The sequence below is a fragment of the Macrosteles quadrilineatus genome, unplaced genomic scaffold (assembly GCF_028750875.1).
Source record: "Macrosteles quadrilineatus isolate MER2022 unplaced genomic scaffold, UCM_ALF_1.0 Scaffold_1__1_contigs__length_201487025, whole genome shotgun sequence".
Taxonomy (NCBI): domain Eukaryota; kingdom Metazoa; phylum Arthropoda; class Insecta; order Hemiptera; family Cicadellidae; genus Macrosteles; species Macrosteles quadrilineatus.
Genome location: NW_026542594.1, coordinates 137217451 through 137232930, shown reverse-complemented (window position 1 = coordinate 137232930; position 15480 = coordinate 137217451). Strand labels below are relative to the sequence as shown.

Genomic DNA, 15480 nt, shown 5'->3' with positions numbered 1-15480 from the left:
ACTTTCATTACACTGTTAATTATTGAGTAATAAATTTTAAATATCAAAAAATAAAAAAATCACTTGAAAAACTATTATCTTGGTTGAGTTTTTTTGGGTTTTTTGATCTGATTGGATATTAGTTTTTGAGGATAGCCTCTTTCAATGAAAGCAGAATTCAATTTAGTGATATATTTTTCAAAATCAGATTTTTCACTGCAGAATGTTTTAGCACGAATTGATAAGCTTTTTGGAATAGATTTTTTCATATACATAGGGTGACAACTTTGATAATGTAGGTACTGCATTTTGTTAGTTTCTTTTAAATGAATTTTCGTTTTAAGTTTTTGATTGTCAATGAAGACATCAACATCTAAGAAAGAAACAATTTTGTCTGAATAATTCCAAGTAAATTTCAAGCAAGAAAATTGGTTTAAATCTTGTAGAAATTCTTTTAGTGAATTTATTCCGTGCTGCCAAACAATAAAGATATCATCTAACCAAAGAAGAGGAGTTAAAGGATTGTTTGAAGAAAGTTTTGCTCTAATAGACCCATGAAAAGATTAGCGTAGGCTGGGGCCATTCGTGTACCCATTGCTGTGCCGTTAATTTGTAAGAAGTGTTTGTCCATGAATCTGAAACTGTTCATGGTATTTATATATTTTTATAGATTTATATATATATATACGTCCGTGAACGCGATAACTTGAGTATTTTTTCCGATTTTGATGAAATTTGGTTTAAAGGTGTAAGGCGGGATAAACTTGAATGAGTTCGCGAACCAGCATGATCGGACCATAGGAACGGGGTTTACGGGGGGTTTAATGCGGTAAATAATGGTTTTTCTCATTTTTGACCCTCAAAACACCAAATTTCCCAATTTCTCTCTGGACCTGTTAAATAGCTTAAAAAACAAATAATTTAGTATATCAAAGTGTTTTTGTACGGTTATTAGTACCTAGCAAAGAAAATTCAAAAAAATGTAAATTTAGAATTCCCATGTTATTCTTATGGAGAATATTGTAAAATGCTGTAGTTTGCTTGTTTATTGACATATTTTGACCAAACGTTAAAAATATATTTATTTTATACTAAGCTATTAATATTTTCAAAAAAAAACAGACTTTATTAGTTTCCTTGTAGCAGCAAACCTAGGTACACGTTAAACCTAGTGTTATTTAAATAGATTTGAAAATCAATTTAGACAAATGGAAATTCGCTTTGTCGGCAGGTTTGCTGCGGCGGGGGTATTTATTATAAAATTATACTGCCATAACCTAACCGAACCCGAACCAACCAAACTTGCTGATAAAATATAAAATATTTAAGATAAAAGTCGAATGAAGGTTTACTAATTAAAAAAAAAATAGTTCTGTTCATAAATAAAATAATAAATGCCTAAAATTCTAATAAAAGATGTAGGCCTATAGTTAAGAAGTATTCGCATTCTAAGCAAAATATTGGACAAAAAGTTACTGTTTCCGGCGGAATTCGAACTGAAGACCTCCAGATCACCAGTCCGAGAAGCTATCAACTACGCCACGAACACCGATGGAATCATATCGTCTCGTTACGGTAACGGTGTTCCCTCAAGAGAAGAGTGACGTCACGCCCCCACTCCTTCTCTAAAGAGGTTATCATCAGTTCCTGGAAGAGGAAAACGAGGTGCTATAGCATTTCACTATACAAGTAATTTAAACATTTAACATTTGCCTCATACGTGAGCCGTGACTATTTCCACCGGGCGAGTGTCACGACTCATGATCAATGGTTCAAGTGTTTTTTTTATAGTAGGCTAGTTCAGTGTTTCGTTGTCACTCCACGACCCCGAACAAGGCTGTGGGTTTTTGTTCTTATTACTCCCACCGCCAAGCACTTCAGAGGTTGCGTGACAATCAACTAGTTAACCTCGCAGACATTTTTCCATCGTTTTACATCGCCCTTTTGGCACATGTTTTATGCAAAGTCGATTATGTTTTTTACTTTGTGCTTAGTCTGCGAGGTTATGGAGTAGTTCAAGTGCGCCACGCGCGCCTTTTGGGTGAGTTTTTCACATTTTTCTAAAGTTAGGTTAGCTGCACATGGTTGCACTAGGTCTGGAACCTAGTCTTGGGGTCGTGGAAGACTTTTGATAGTTAGTTTCCCTGTTCTCTGTTGTTTTGTATAATTCAGGGCTTTGCCCGAAATGCTAGGCCTAGAATTGACTGAGAAATGTTTGTTGGAAAGCCGCTATTTGAGAGAAACTGCCAAGTCAGTTTTGGGTCCTTCTGACTGTTTTGTGGTAGGCCTAGGCTTACAATTTTTGCTCAGTAAATGTAATTGTTTTAGGCTACTACCTTTGGTAGCCCTTTGCTTTGTGTCCCGTTAAAATTTAGTGTTGTTTTGTCTTGTAAAATGTTCAGTTTGTGTTACCCAGTCAAGTAAGGTTAAAGTCTTTTATTTTGCTTTGTTCTTGCCAAACTAGTTAAATTAAGTTATTTTAACTGCTCTTAAAGCTCCCCAGAAAGTTTGAGTCATTTTAATCAAGTTTTAAGAAAGTTATGAGGAATTAAGAGTTTGGCAATTCTCCTTTCAGGTTTGAACTGGGTAACCAAAAGGCCAACTGGTTTCAGCCTTTGAGTTAAGGTTTGGAATGGTCTGGAAAAGTTGCTGGAACATTTCCCCCAGCTTTTAAGACCATTCCGAACAAATTCGGATCACAACTTTTGGAGAAATTAGCAAAAATACATGAGTCGTTGCGTTAGGCCTAAATTTTTGTATGGAACGTTTTTTGTCAATTTTAATTTTTTTTTCTAAGTGTCAATTGTTCTCTGTTAACTTGTTCTTCTGGCCACTTTGGACCAGGAAATTTAATTATTTTCTCTCTATTGGTGAAATTTATCACTGTCACATACCCGTCTAGCCTGCTGGCATTTTTACCGCAAGTATTAATGTTACCGATCTTGTACTGTTTCACCTGTTAATTGTTTGTTTAAATTATTGTTATTGTTTAAAATGTTTTATATTGTTAAAGAGCTGTGATAGAGAGACAAACCTTGTAAAAATTTAGAGTTTTTTTCCCTGAAAAAATATGTTAGGCCTGCTCAGTGAAATGTTTGGAACTAAATGAAAATAGTGAAATGTGTGTGACAGTGAATTTTGCGGATATGGACTTGAGCTCTCCTGGTACTACTGTGTTTCTGGATTTGTTACTCAGGGCCCGTGAGGAGGACTATGCACTGGACCGTTTCGACCTTGGCGGAGGAAATTTGTAACACATGGCTGCCTCGTAGACCTTGGCCCCCTCTCCGCCCTGCTTGGTTCCCCCTCCGGTGCTGAACATCTAGACCTGGCCCAAAACCCAACCGCACTACCGCAAGTTACCCACTGTCGTTATGTTTTTTGATTTTATTTATAAAAAAGAGCAACCCAAGAGACTATTTGAAATTATTATTGTTATAGGCCTATACATAGTTTATTAATTGTTATTCTTTTTAAATTTTAATTCTTTAGGCTACTTGTTGATCTTTTTTAAATTTTATAATTTTATTAAATATTCTATTGAATTCTAATTTGGGGCCCCTAAAGTTTCTATAGTTACCAGATGAAATGAATTTATTAAAAGAGTCATTTTATATATATCATTGTTGTAATTTGTTAATTTAAAAGTTTTTTTTTGAAAGGTAAAAGCTAGTAAGATTTATTTTTGAAATTTAGCCTATTTGAAAATGATTAATGAAATAATTGTAAGTTAGTAGGGTAAACGGGTATCAAAATTTTTTAAAGTTTAATTGAGAGTATTTAATTCATGTATTATTGTTAATTATTGTTGTTGTGTTATTCTTTTAAATGGTTAATTACAGCTCGTTTCTCTCAAATGGCGTGTTGTTCTTGAACCTCCATCCATGGTTCTCATTTTGTTAAGTAAAGTTTTGTGAGCCGCTCCTCGGGCCTGCGCATGGATCACGCTTCCATTTGGTTAGTCTGGGTGCGGGCGCGAGGGCATGGTTCATACGTTGCCAAGTAACTATGTTGGTTGAACAAAATAATAAGAAAAAATAATTTACAAATATGTGGAAAATATAAATACTTGTAAGATTTAAAACGAAAAACGTGGGGTGCATGCAATAGATAATTTACAATTACCTTCACCTGAACTAATGTATATTATCAATTGCAAGCACCCCACGTTTTTCGTTTTAAATCTTACAAACATTTATACTCTCCACATATTTATAAACTATTTTCTACTTTTTAGTGTGTTTAAAGACGTTTTGTCTTAAAAAAGTTTTTTAATTATAAATTATTTTCTACTTTTTAGTTTTTAATGTGAGGGGATGTTAAACCTGCCTCAAGCATCTATATCAGATTAAGACAGAGGCATATGGGAAATCTGAGTTTATTTGAGTTTCCTTTCGTATAATTATGTATTAGATTGAATGTATGGCCTACCTACTAACTATAAATATATCAATCTATTTAATTTATTGTTTACTTTATAGAATCTAAATATATAAAAAGGCAAAGCCCTCACTGACACACTCACTCACTCACTCACTCACTCATCACTAATTCTCCCACTTCCCATTTACCTAGGAGGCTGAAATTCGGTACACCGATTCTTTAGGCATTAAATAGGAAAACTAAATTGTTTTTATTCTGATCGGACTCTCGGGCTCCGCCCCAGTGGCTCTGGAGTTTCCAATGTTAACCTTATGATTTTTCATATTTAAAAGGAATTAATGAATCTTATCAGCTGTTTCAATTAAACAAGTTGGTTCAGTTCTATGATGTCCAATAGCTTTAAAGTTACAAGGATTGCCAACAGGGTGCAGCACTATTATTATTTTTTTAATTTATGACAACAGCTAATTTGCAACCAAAAGGTGAGTGAGCGTAGCGAACGAACTTCAACCTAAAGGTGAGTGAGCATAGCGAACGCACTTCAACCAGGACGTGATTGAGCCATGCGAACGAGCTCATCTTGAAAATTAAGAAGTTAAACGGGGCAAAGCCCGCGGGTACAGCTAGTACTAAATAAATAACAATTGACATTAATAATAAACACCTTTATATTTGTAATTAGATTGTTTATCTTTATTTTGAAATGTTTGTATAAAGAATCTCTTGGGAGCATAACCTGTACCTCTTAGACTCTGCTCTTCGAACTGTTTAATTTAAGTATTTACAGCCGATTTAAATTAATTGATATATTTACATTCTTTCAAAATGTAAACATGGAAAATTTGGAAGCCCATGGGGTATAGCCCAAGGGAAATATGAAAATTAAATGATACAATATTGCATTGTCATCCATTTGTGAGCTATGTTTCAAATTTCAAGTCTCTAGCTCATCAAGAAGTTAGTATAAAATTGATTGCAAAATTTGTACCGGACAAGAAAGCGAGCTAATAAAAACGTTTTAATAAAAAGTAGTCAAAAGACTATTTGTAACATTTTATTGTGTTTATAACAAGCCAACCACAGTATACTAGCAAATTAAAATTTACAGCACAAAGGGGAAAACATCAGTTGTTACTAATGATCAAAGATTACACTGACAATTATACTGTATAGGAGAAAATACTTCCTCTATTTGAGTGATTTTTACCATCGACTGTAAAATAAAATAATGTTTTGTGGATTGACGGGTTAAATTTCCCATTATAATTAATTGAATTTCCACTGAAACTTAAATAATTAAGTACGAAATTAGACTTAATTCTGTAAAAAAAACTTGAGATTCATTTATATTGCTTTTACAATTGAAATCACTTAAACTACTTTTACTTAAAAATACACATCATTACTCTCTATGTCGATTTATTTATAACCCAATCAGGCAAATGGATGTTTGTTTAGTCTGCAGGTTTGCTGCAGCAGGGGTATTTTTATTACTTACCTAGTAAAACAGCTTAACAGATGGTTTTAACTATATAGTTATCACTGTGGTTATGTTGATATTAGGGCAGGCATTTAAATCATATTATTTCATACGATCATAATATAGAACCTTTATTTTGTCGGAATTTACAACAAAGAAGATGATGCACTCGCTTGCAATACATGCTATAAAGTTTTCTTCAACATCGTTCTAAAGTGGATAGAGAACTGTGTGTTAATGTATGACTTGACTAACCTTGGGAAGGTTGAAGGGTCGCAGGGGGAACAGGTTGATGCTACAGACATAGAGAGAGTGTGTTAATGTATGACTTGACTAACCTTGGGACAGGTTGAAGGGTCACAGGGGGGACAGGTTGCTATGCTACAGACATTGAGAGAGTGTGTTAATGTACGACTTGACTAACCTTGGGGCAGGTTGAAGGGTTGCAGGGGGGACAGGTTGCTGCTACAGACATAGAGAGCGTGTGTTAATGCATGACTTAACTAACCTTTTAGGCAGGTTGATGGGTCGCAGGGAGGACAGGTTGCTGCTACAGACATAGAGAGAGTGTGTTAATGTATGACTTGACTAACCTTGGGACAGGTTGAAGGGTCACAGGGGGGACAGGTTGCTATGCTACAGACATTGAGAGAGTGTGTTAATGTACGACTTGACTAACCTTGGGGCAGGTTGAAGGGTTGCAGGGGGGACAGGTTGCTGCTACAGACATAGAGAGAGTGTGTTAATGCATGACTTGACTAACCTTTTAGGCAGGTTGAAGGATTGCAGGGAGGACAGGTTGCTGCTACAGACATAGAGAGAGTGTGTTAATGTATGACTTGACTAACCTTGGGACAGGTTGAAGGGTCACAGGGGGGACAGGTTGCTATGCTACAGACATTGAGAGAGTGTGTTAATGTACGACTTGACTAACCTTGGGGCAGGTTGAAGGGTTGCAGGGGGGACAGGTTGCTGCTACAGACATAGAGAGAGTGTGTTAATGCATGACTTGACTAACCTTTTAGGCATGTTGAAGGATTGCAGGGAGGACAGGTTGCTGCTACAGACATAGAGAGAGTGTGTTAATGTATGACTTGACTAACCTTGGGACAGGTTGAAGGGTCACAGGGGGGACAGGTTGCTATGCTACAGACATTGAGAGAGTGTGTTAATGTACGACTTGACTAACCTTGGGGTAGGTTGAAGGGTTGCAGGGGGGACAGGTTGCTGCTACAGACATAGAGAGCGTGTGTTAATGCATGACTTGACTAACCTTTTAGGCAGGTTGATGGGTCGCAGGGAGGACAGGTTGCTGCTACAGACATAGAGAGAGTGTGTAATGCATGTCTTGACTAACTTTGGGGCAGGTTGAAGGGTCGCATGGGGGACAGGTTGCTGCTACAGACATGGAGAGAGTGTGTTAATGCATGACTTGACTAACCTTGGGGCAGGTTGAAGGGTCGCATGGGGGACAGGTTGCTGCTACAGACATAGAGAGAGTGTGTTAATGTATGACTTGACTAACCTTGGGGCAGGTTGAAGGGTCGCATGGGGGCAGGTTGCTGCTACAGACATAGAAAGAGTGTGTTAATGCATGACTTGACTAACCTTGGGGCAGGTTGAAGGGTCGCATGGGGGACAGGTTGCTGCTACAGACATAGAGAGAGTGTGTTAATGTATGACTTGACTAACCTTGGTGCAGGTTAAAGGGTCGCATGGGGGACAGGTTGCTGCTACAGACATAGAGAGAGTGTGTTAATGTATGACTTGACTAACCTTGGGGCAGGTTGAAGGGTCGTATGGGGGACAGGTTGCTGCTACAGACATAGAGAGAGTGTGTTAATGCATGACTTGACTAACCTTGGGGCAGGTTGAAGGGTCGCATGGGGGACAGGTTGCTGCTACAGACATAGAGAGAGTGTGTTAATGTCTGACTTGACTAACCCTGGGGCAGGTTGAAGGGTCGCATGGGGGACAGGTTGCTGCTACAGACATAGAGAGAGTGTGTTAATGTATGACTTGACTAACCTTGGGACAGGTTGAAAGGTCGCAGGGGGAACAGGTTGCTGCTACAGACATAGAGAGAGTGTGTAAATGTATGACTTGACTAACCTCGGGGCAGGTTGAAGGGTCGCATGGGGGACAGGTTGCTGCTACAGACATAGAGAGAGTGTGTTAATGTATGACTTGACTAACCTTGGGGCAGGTTGAAGGGTCGCATGGGGGACAGGTTGCTGCTACAGACATAGAGAGAGTGTGTTAATGCATGACTTGACTAACCTTGGGGCAGGTTGAAGGGTCGCATGGGGGACAGGTTGCTGCTACAGACATAGAGAGAGTGTGTTTATGTCTGACTTGACTAAAAAAAAAATCAAAATCTGCTTTATATCCACAAATTTTTACAATATATACATATACAAAATATGAACAATAGTCCCGCATAGGCCGTAAAAGACCTGTGCGCGGGACGAGCTCTATTACAAATTAGAAATATTCTTAAAAATTTAAACTAAATTAATGAAAATACTATTTACAACTAAGCTATGAGACAGCTACAGGAACAGTTAATGCTAAATAAAAGGTAGTCGAGTGAATGGAGTTGCAGTTACTGATATATGTACGCTAAATATTGTTTGGTGTACTTGTGTATAATTATTTTAGGTCATGTATACTGAACCGATAAGTGTCTCAGACTGATCGAGCCCAATATCCGACAGCCAACTGCTTACTGAACGTTTATAAACTGGAAGAGATACCTGTAGATCTCTAATCTCTGATGGTATATTCCTATACAAAAAATTCGCAATATAAAAAGCATTAGTAAGGTTTGCAGACTTGAAAACTCGGGGTACCTGCATACCTACATTTACAGCTCCTCTGGTGGAATAGTTATGTGTGATTGGCGTCACTATCAAATCTTGATTAGAGTAGGTATATACAAGTAAAGTTTTGATAAAAAGTTGACGCACCGAAAGTAATTGAGTGTTTTTGAATAATACATTTGTAGGGAAACGCCTGTTGAATTGAAAAGCTATTTTAATAATTAGTTTTTGTATGACAAACAGAGGCTTTAAAATATTGCTACTAGCTCCTCCCCATACTATAATTCCATATTGAAGTACTGATTGGACAAATGCATAGTATAACTTTTTTATTTCATTAATGTTAAGAATTTCGCGAACGTTTCTAAGAACATAAATTAATTTCCTAAGTTTTGTCTTTAAATATTCAATGTGGGGTTCCCATCTTAACCTACTATCCAATATCACTCCCAGGTACTTGTAATGATCTACTCTCTCTAAATGCAAACAACCACAGGTAGAGACACCTGGATCTCCACAAACATGCATCACAAGTCTGAGGTTGGTGGGAGGCTCACTACTTTGTCTGAGGAAAATTGGCATATATTTTGTTTTTAAAACATTCATTGATAATACATTTTGGGAGAACCATTTTTGAATAAGGAACATATCTGTTTGTGCTACATTGAATGTTTGGTCCCAAGTATTACCTTTGAATATAACTGCAGTGTCGTCGGCAAATAAAAAGAGCTTTCCTGTGATTGGAAGTTTGTCTAAATTATTTATGTAAATCAAAAAAAGGGATGGTCCCAGCGTACTGCCCTGGACAACTCCATAGTCTATTTCACGTATATCGCTAAAATTGTTGTTAATAGAAACTAACTGGCTTCGTTTATTCAAATAACTACTAAACCATTTTAGGGCCAAACCACGAATTCCGATGCATTCCATTTTATTTAAAAGAATATTTCTATCAATGGAATCAAATGCCTTTGCAAGGTCAATGAACACAGTCAATGCTTTTTCATTTCCGTTAATACACTCCGAAATATATTTATTCATAGCGAAGAGAGCATCACTAGTATTTTTACTCTTCCTAAAACCATACTGGCATTCTGATAACAAATTATTATCTTCCAAATAACAGTGCAATTGTATTTTGACACATTTTTCTAAAATCTTAGACATAACATTCAACAGGGATATTGGGCGATAATTGTTTAACTCTTGCTTTGTGCCAGATTTATACAAAGGAACTACTTTCGCTATCTTAAAACGGTCAGGAAATTGTCCTGAGAGAATGCTTAGATTAACTAGGTGTTTGAGTGGAGGTATCAGTGTCGGAATATTATTTTGTAATAAAATCGCCGATATTCCATCTATACCAGGAGCAGATCCACCACGCAAATCCCTAATGCACCACTCAAGTTGGCTGTCGGTGACCGGCTCCAGCCGGAACTCATGTCTGACTCTGAACGCTGAATCGTCAACCAGCAGAGGTCCAGCCAGTTGCGGTATGCGTTGGGCAAGATTCCTACCTACATTTGTAAAAAAGTTATTAAACGAGTTTGCTACTTTTTTTATACCGTCCTTATCAGATTTCTCATAAAAAAGACCTAATGGAAATTTTTCACGAATTTTCTTTATACCACTTATTTCATTTACTATATTCCAAAATTCTTTTGGCCGTCCAGTTGATTCGAGAATTTTTTGCTTGTAATAGGAAATTTTTGCTGACTTGATTTCTCGGTTTAGCCAATTACGATAATTACGGTAGTTGACTTTTAAGTTTTCGTCGAAAGGGTGCGTTTTTACACGTTTACTTAATTTATCACGTTCACGTATCCCACGAATTAGATTGGTTGTGATCCAAGGCTTTAGTTTCTTATGCCTACTGGTTTTATATTTAGACTTCGTCGCTTGGCATTTAAGATGGTCAAAAGTACTAATAAATGCATCGCAGCAGAGATTAACATCCTGCAGAGCCAGAACATGGTCCCATGGCTGACGCTCAATCAGCTCTTGTAGCAATTTCTGGTCTGTGTAAGTGATTGTTTCGTTGTCATCTGTTTTTGTGTGTAGATTTTTAGAAGAACAGTATTCAAGTTTAGCAACAATAGCATAGTGGTCAGTAACATCTGTTTTAAGAATGCATGAGCTTATTGCGGAATAATCAAAGTGATTTACAAATAAATGGTCAATACAGGTCTCAGATCGTTCAGTTACTCTTGTCGGTTTGTTTATGTAATCAGTAAAACCAACACTGTAAAGTATGTTTAAGTAATAGTCTTTTTCAAAAACATTTTGACAACTATGTAAAATGTCTATATTGATGTCACCAACAAAAAAGTAAGTAGTGTGTTTATTAACATTGCTATAGTAGTTGTTTAGATCAGTTACAAATGAATGATAGTTCATAGATGGACTACGGTATATAGCTACTACATTAAAGTGCCTGTTATCAGTGTAAAAGTCTAATTGTAATCCCGTCGCCTCACCCATTGATATCTGTTGTGATGTTACTCCAAGTTCAGTTTTACAATACACAATTACACCGTCGTTTCTGTTCCAATGTATTTCAGTTGAGTACAAATCATATCCCTCCAAATCTGTCAAATTGCTTCCACATTCCAACCACGCTTCAGTAAGTACAATTAAGTCAAATTTTACTTTCAAGTTTTCAAGAAGAATTAATACATTATCTATATTTTTATTATAACTGCGAATATTGAAATGAATGACTTTTAAAAACCCATCTGAGGGTTCTAAGGTAAACAAATCCGAAAATTGTCTATATGTATCAAACTCCATACAATCATTGTTCCTGTAGCTGTCAATACCAAGTATGTCATCGTCTCCGTCCATGTTAGCTGTCTGACACGCGCCAAGCCGTTATACATTACTACACACAAGGGATTAAAATAAAGCTAGAAATAAACATTGATAGCAAAATATTAAAAAAAAAAACAAAAGAAATCTAACAGAAAGTCTACTCTACTCTATTTTATTTTAACATTCTATGGCATAGATAAAACTTACCGATCACATAAAATAGTTTTGAAATATTTCAGATACGGAATCAGATTATTTGAGGTATGCACAATCGCGGACGATTGCGATATCTAAATATTTTACTAATATAGAATGCTATGGAAAAAATGCACAACATCCAAAAATGTAGGGAACTTGTACGACTAACCTTGGGGCAGGTTGAAGGGTCGCATGGGGGACAGGTTGCTGCTACAGACACAGAGAGAGTGTGTTAATGTATGACTTGACTAACCTTGGGACAGGTTGAAGGGTCACAGGGGGGACAGGTTGCTATGCTACAGACATAGAGAGAGTGTGTTAATGTATGACTTGACTAACCTTGGGACAGGTTAAAGGGTCGCATGGGGGACAGGTTGCTGCTACAGACATAGAGAGAGTGTGTTAATGTATGACTTGACTAACCTTGGTGCAGGTTAAAGGGTCGCATGGGGGACAGGTTGCTGCTACAGACATAGAGAGAGTGTGTTAATGTATGACTTGACTAACCTTGGGGCAGGTTAAAGGGTCGCATGGGGGACAGGTTGCTGCTACAGACATAGAGAGAGTGTGTTAATGTATGACTTGACTAACCTTGGTGCAGGTTAAAGGGTCGCATGGGGGACAGGTTGCTGCTACAGTCATAGAGAGAGTGTGTTAATGTATGACTTGACTAACCTTGGTGCAGGTTAAAGGGTCGCATGGGGGACAGGTTGCTGCTACAGACACAGAGAGAGTGTGTTAATGTATGACTTGACTAACCTTGGGGCAGGTTGAAGGGTCGCATGGGGGACAGGTTGCTGCTACAGACACAGAGAGAGTGTGTTAATGTATGACTTGACTAACCTTGGGGCAGGTTGAAGGGTCGCATGGGGGACAGGTTGCTGCTACAGACATAGAGAGAGTGTGTTAATGTATGACTTGACTAACCTTGGGGCAGGTTAAAGGGTCGCATGGGGGACAGGTTGCTGCTACAGACACAGAGAGAGTGTGTTAATGTATGACTTGACTAACCTTGGGGCAGGTTGAAGGGTCGCATGGGGGACAGGTTGCTGCTACAGACACAGAGAGAGTGTGTTAATGTATGACTTGACTAACCTTGGTGCAGGTTAAAGGGTCGCATGGGGGACAGGTTGCTGCTACAGACACAGAGAGAGTGTGTTAATGTATGACTTGACTAACCTTGGTGCAGGTTAAAGGGTCGCATGGGGGACAGGTTGCTGCTACAGACATAGAGAGAGTGTGTTAATGTATGACTTGACTAACCTTGGGGCAGGTTAAAGGGTCGCATGGGGGACAGGTTGCTGCTACAGACACAGAGAGAGTGTGTTAATGTATGACTTGACTAACCTTGGTGCAGGTTAAAGGGTCGCATGGGGGACAGGTTGCTGCTACAGACATAGAGAGAGTGTGTTAATGTATGACTTGACTAACCTTGGTGCAGGTTAAAGGGTCGCATGGGGGACAGGTTGCTGCTACAGACATAGAGAGAGTGTGTTAATGTATGACTTGACTAACCTTGGTGCAGGTTAAAGGGTCGCATGGGGGACAGGTTGCTGCTACAGGCATAGAGAGACTGTGTTAATGTATGACTTGACTAACCTTGGGGCAGGTTGAAGGGTCGCATGGGGGACAGGTTGCTGCTACAGACACAGAGAGAGTGATGACCGACACGATGATCCTGATCATGGCGAGAGTGAGTGGGGCACAGTGTACACTGTACAGCTGCCGCGGCCGTCGTTACGATTACACAGACACTCTCAACTGGGATTTATGTGTTTGTAAACAAGGACGTCTACTTCCGGCTCTATTGCTTAGATTCAATTGACCTGTTTGAGGAGTGTAAGTGTACCAATGCAAATTCATATGTTTAAGAAAAGTATCTACAGAGAGAAGGATCTTCATAAGTATTAATAAAACTATTGATTGATTAAGCTAAGCTGAAATTAAATAAAACAGAATACCACAGTAATACAAACAAATAACCACACCTGATTTTAATGAGGTAATAAATTGAAAGAATAACATACAAATAAGAACAGCTGAGGTATTTTTAACAATGGGTATATAGAAAGATCGCTTTAGAAAGGATTTACGACCTTAAAAGGCAATTTATGAAATAATGGATAGTTTTGCGCAAGGGTTCTCGTCACGACGAACATTTAAAGTATATGGTTTATTGGGGTGTGATTTGTAGTTTTCTCAAAGGTTCATGGGTACCCTGTGATTTATATATGGACCAGTAGAGTACCCGTCCTTCGTACGGGATTGGCATATAAGTACAAAAATGCTCATTACAGTTATACTCAAACTTTGCCTTTGCAATGGGGGAGGACACGATTTGATAAAGTTTGCTTCTTTAAATTTACGGTACTAGGTGAAACCCGTCGAAATCGACGGTTACTTTCAAGGCTTACGTAAATTCATCTAACTGCGATGATTTGGGTGGAATATACATATTTTGAGCATTTAGCATTGTTTAAAAAGTAATAAGTGTTAAAACAATAATTATATTAATTGCGTTAGTTGCCAAATTTGGTTGATCATTCAGTGATTAAAATATTTCCTATACTGTACGTCATCTGAGTTATTATTAGTATGTTATATGGCATCCTTTCCTTTGGAAGAACCTTTAAATATTGTAGTATTAAAATCGTGTTGGTGGATCTTTTGTAGTTAAACACTTTATTTGAAAATAAATTATTTTGGGAAGACATACTCTAACTTCAAAGGGAGGTATGTCCGTTACAGCGTAAGTTTGATTTTTCCTTCGTCACGTCGCGTCAGTTCATATCGTACTTCTGTGACAATAAATGAACCCTCTAGTATAGTTTTGAGAAATTGATTGTGGGGTTACTGTTAAAGCTGGAATTCCTTGACAGTCAGTTAGTTGTTTTAGCCTTATCAATAACATACAGTTGTCAATATAATATATCTACGGAATGTAGTTCATATGGTATTAGCGGCTTCATTGGCAACAAATAATGCAAATGACATAGCAATGGGACATTTCCAAAAAGCAAAAATGCTGTAAACTGCTGTAAAATGGCTGTTACGTATATATTGACGTTAACATATTGTTAATCAGCGAATCTTATAAAGGATTATGTGACCTAGTTTAAAAGGAATATGACCTTTCTATCATGACAGTATCTGCTTAAATAGTGTTTTGTCTTTGTACCATATTTTACAGCCAAAATGTCGTGTTATTTTCAATAATGTTACCAACCCAGTGCGCCAAAGTCCGTATTATAGGCAGATGCAAATAATTTGTCAAGATGGGTACCATTTTAGGCAAGGTTTCTATGTTTGGATTTTATTAGACACGATAAGAGCAGATATTTCTACATAAATATTCGATGTAGAATAATATGATAAGATGTTGGCAAAAGTTGCGAAAAAGGCAGACACCAACCCGTACAATAGATATAAGATAGTTCAATATGAAACACAAATACAGTAATTTAAGAATTGCTGTGATAAAAGGATTTTCCACTGATTTCGTAATGGAACGTTATATTGCAAAACATGACACGATAAAGAAGAAAATCAATTTTAAAATCAGAAAATAACATTGCAAATTAGAATTCAGTAACTCCCAATACATATGTGTTGTTTGAAATACAATTTAAAAATGAACAGCTGTTTCATTAAAAAGTATCATTCACATGGCCAAAATGTAAACAACTCTGTGGAGGGATCTTTAAAGGCTTCTGGGGCAGAGTCCTAAGGGATTTTGCTTAGGTTGTCTTTTGATAACTCATCTACAGACCAAGACCTTTCTTTGGACACCCCTACCAAGTTTCTACG

General features: G+C 37.5%; 1 protein-coding gene across 1 annotated transcript in view; it reads right to left on the bottom strand.

The window, feature by feature from the left end:
- LOC128985533 (insulin-like growth factor-binding protein-related protein 1) overlaps positions 1–13390 on the bottom strand; it is a 71023-nt gene extending 57633 nt beyond the window's left edge. Inside the window, exon 1 of the mRNA XM_054405124.1 lies at positions 13273–13390. Within this exon, the coding sequence (XP_054261099.1) occupies positions 13273–13359 (87 nt within the window). The 5' untranslated portion in view covers positions 13360–13390. The remainder of the gene's footprint in view (positions 1–13272) is intronic.
- Between the last annotated feature and the right edge of the window lie 2090 nt (positions 13391–15480).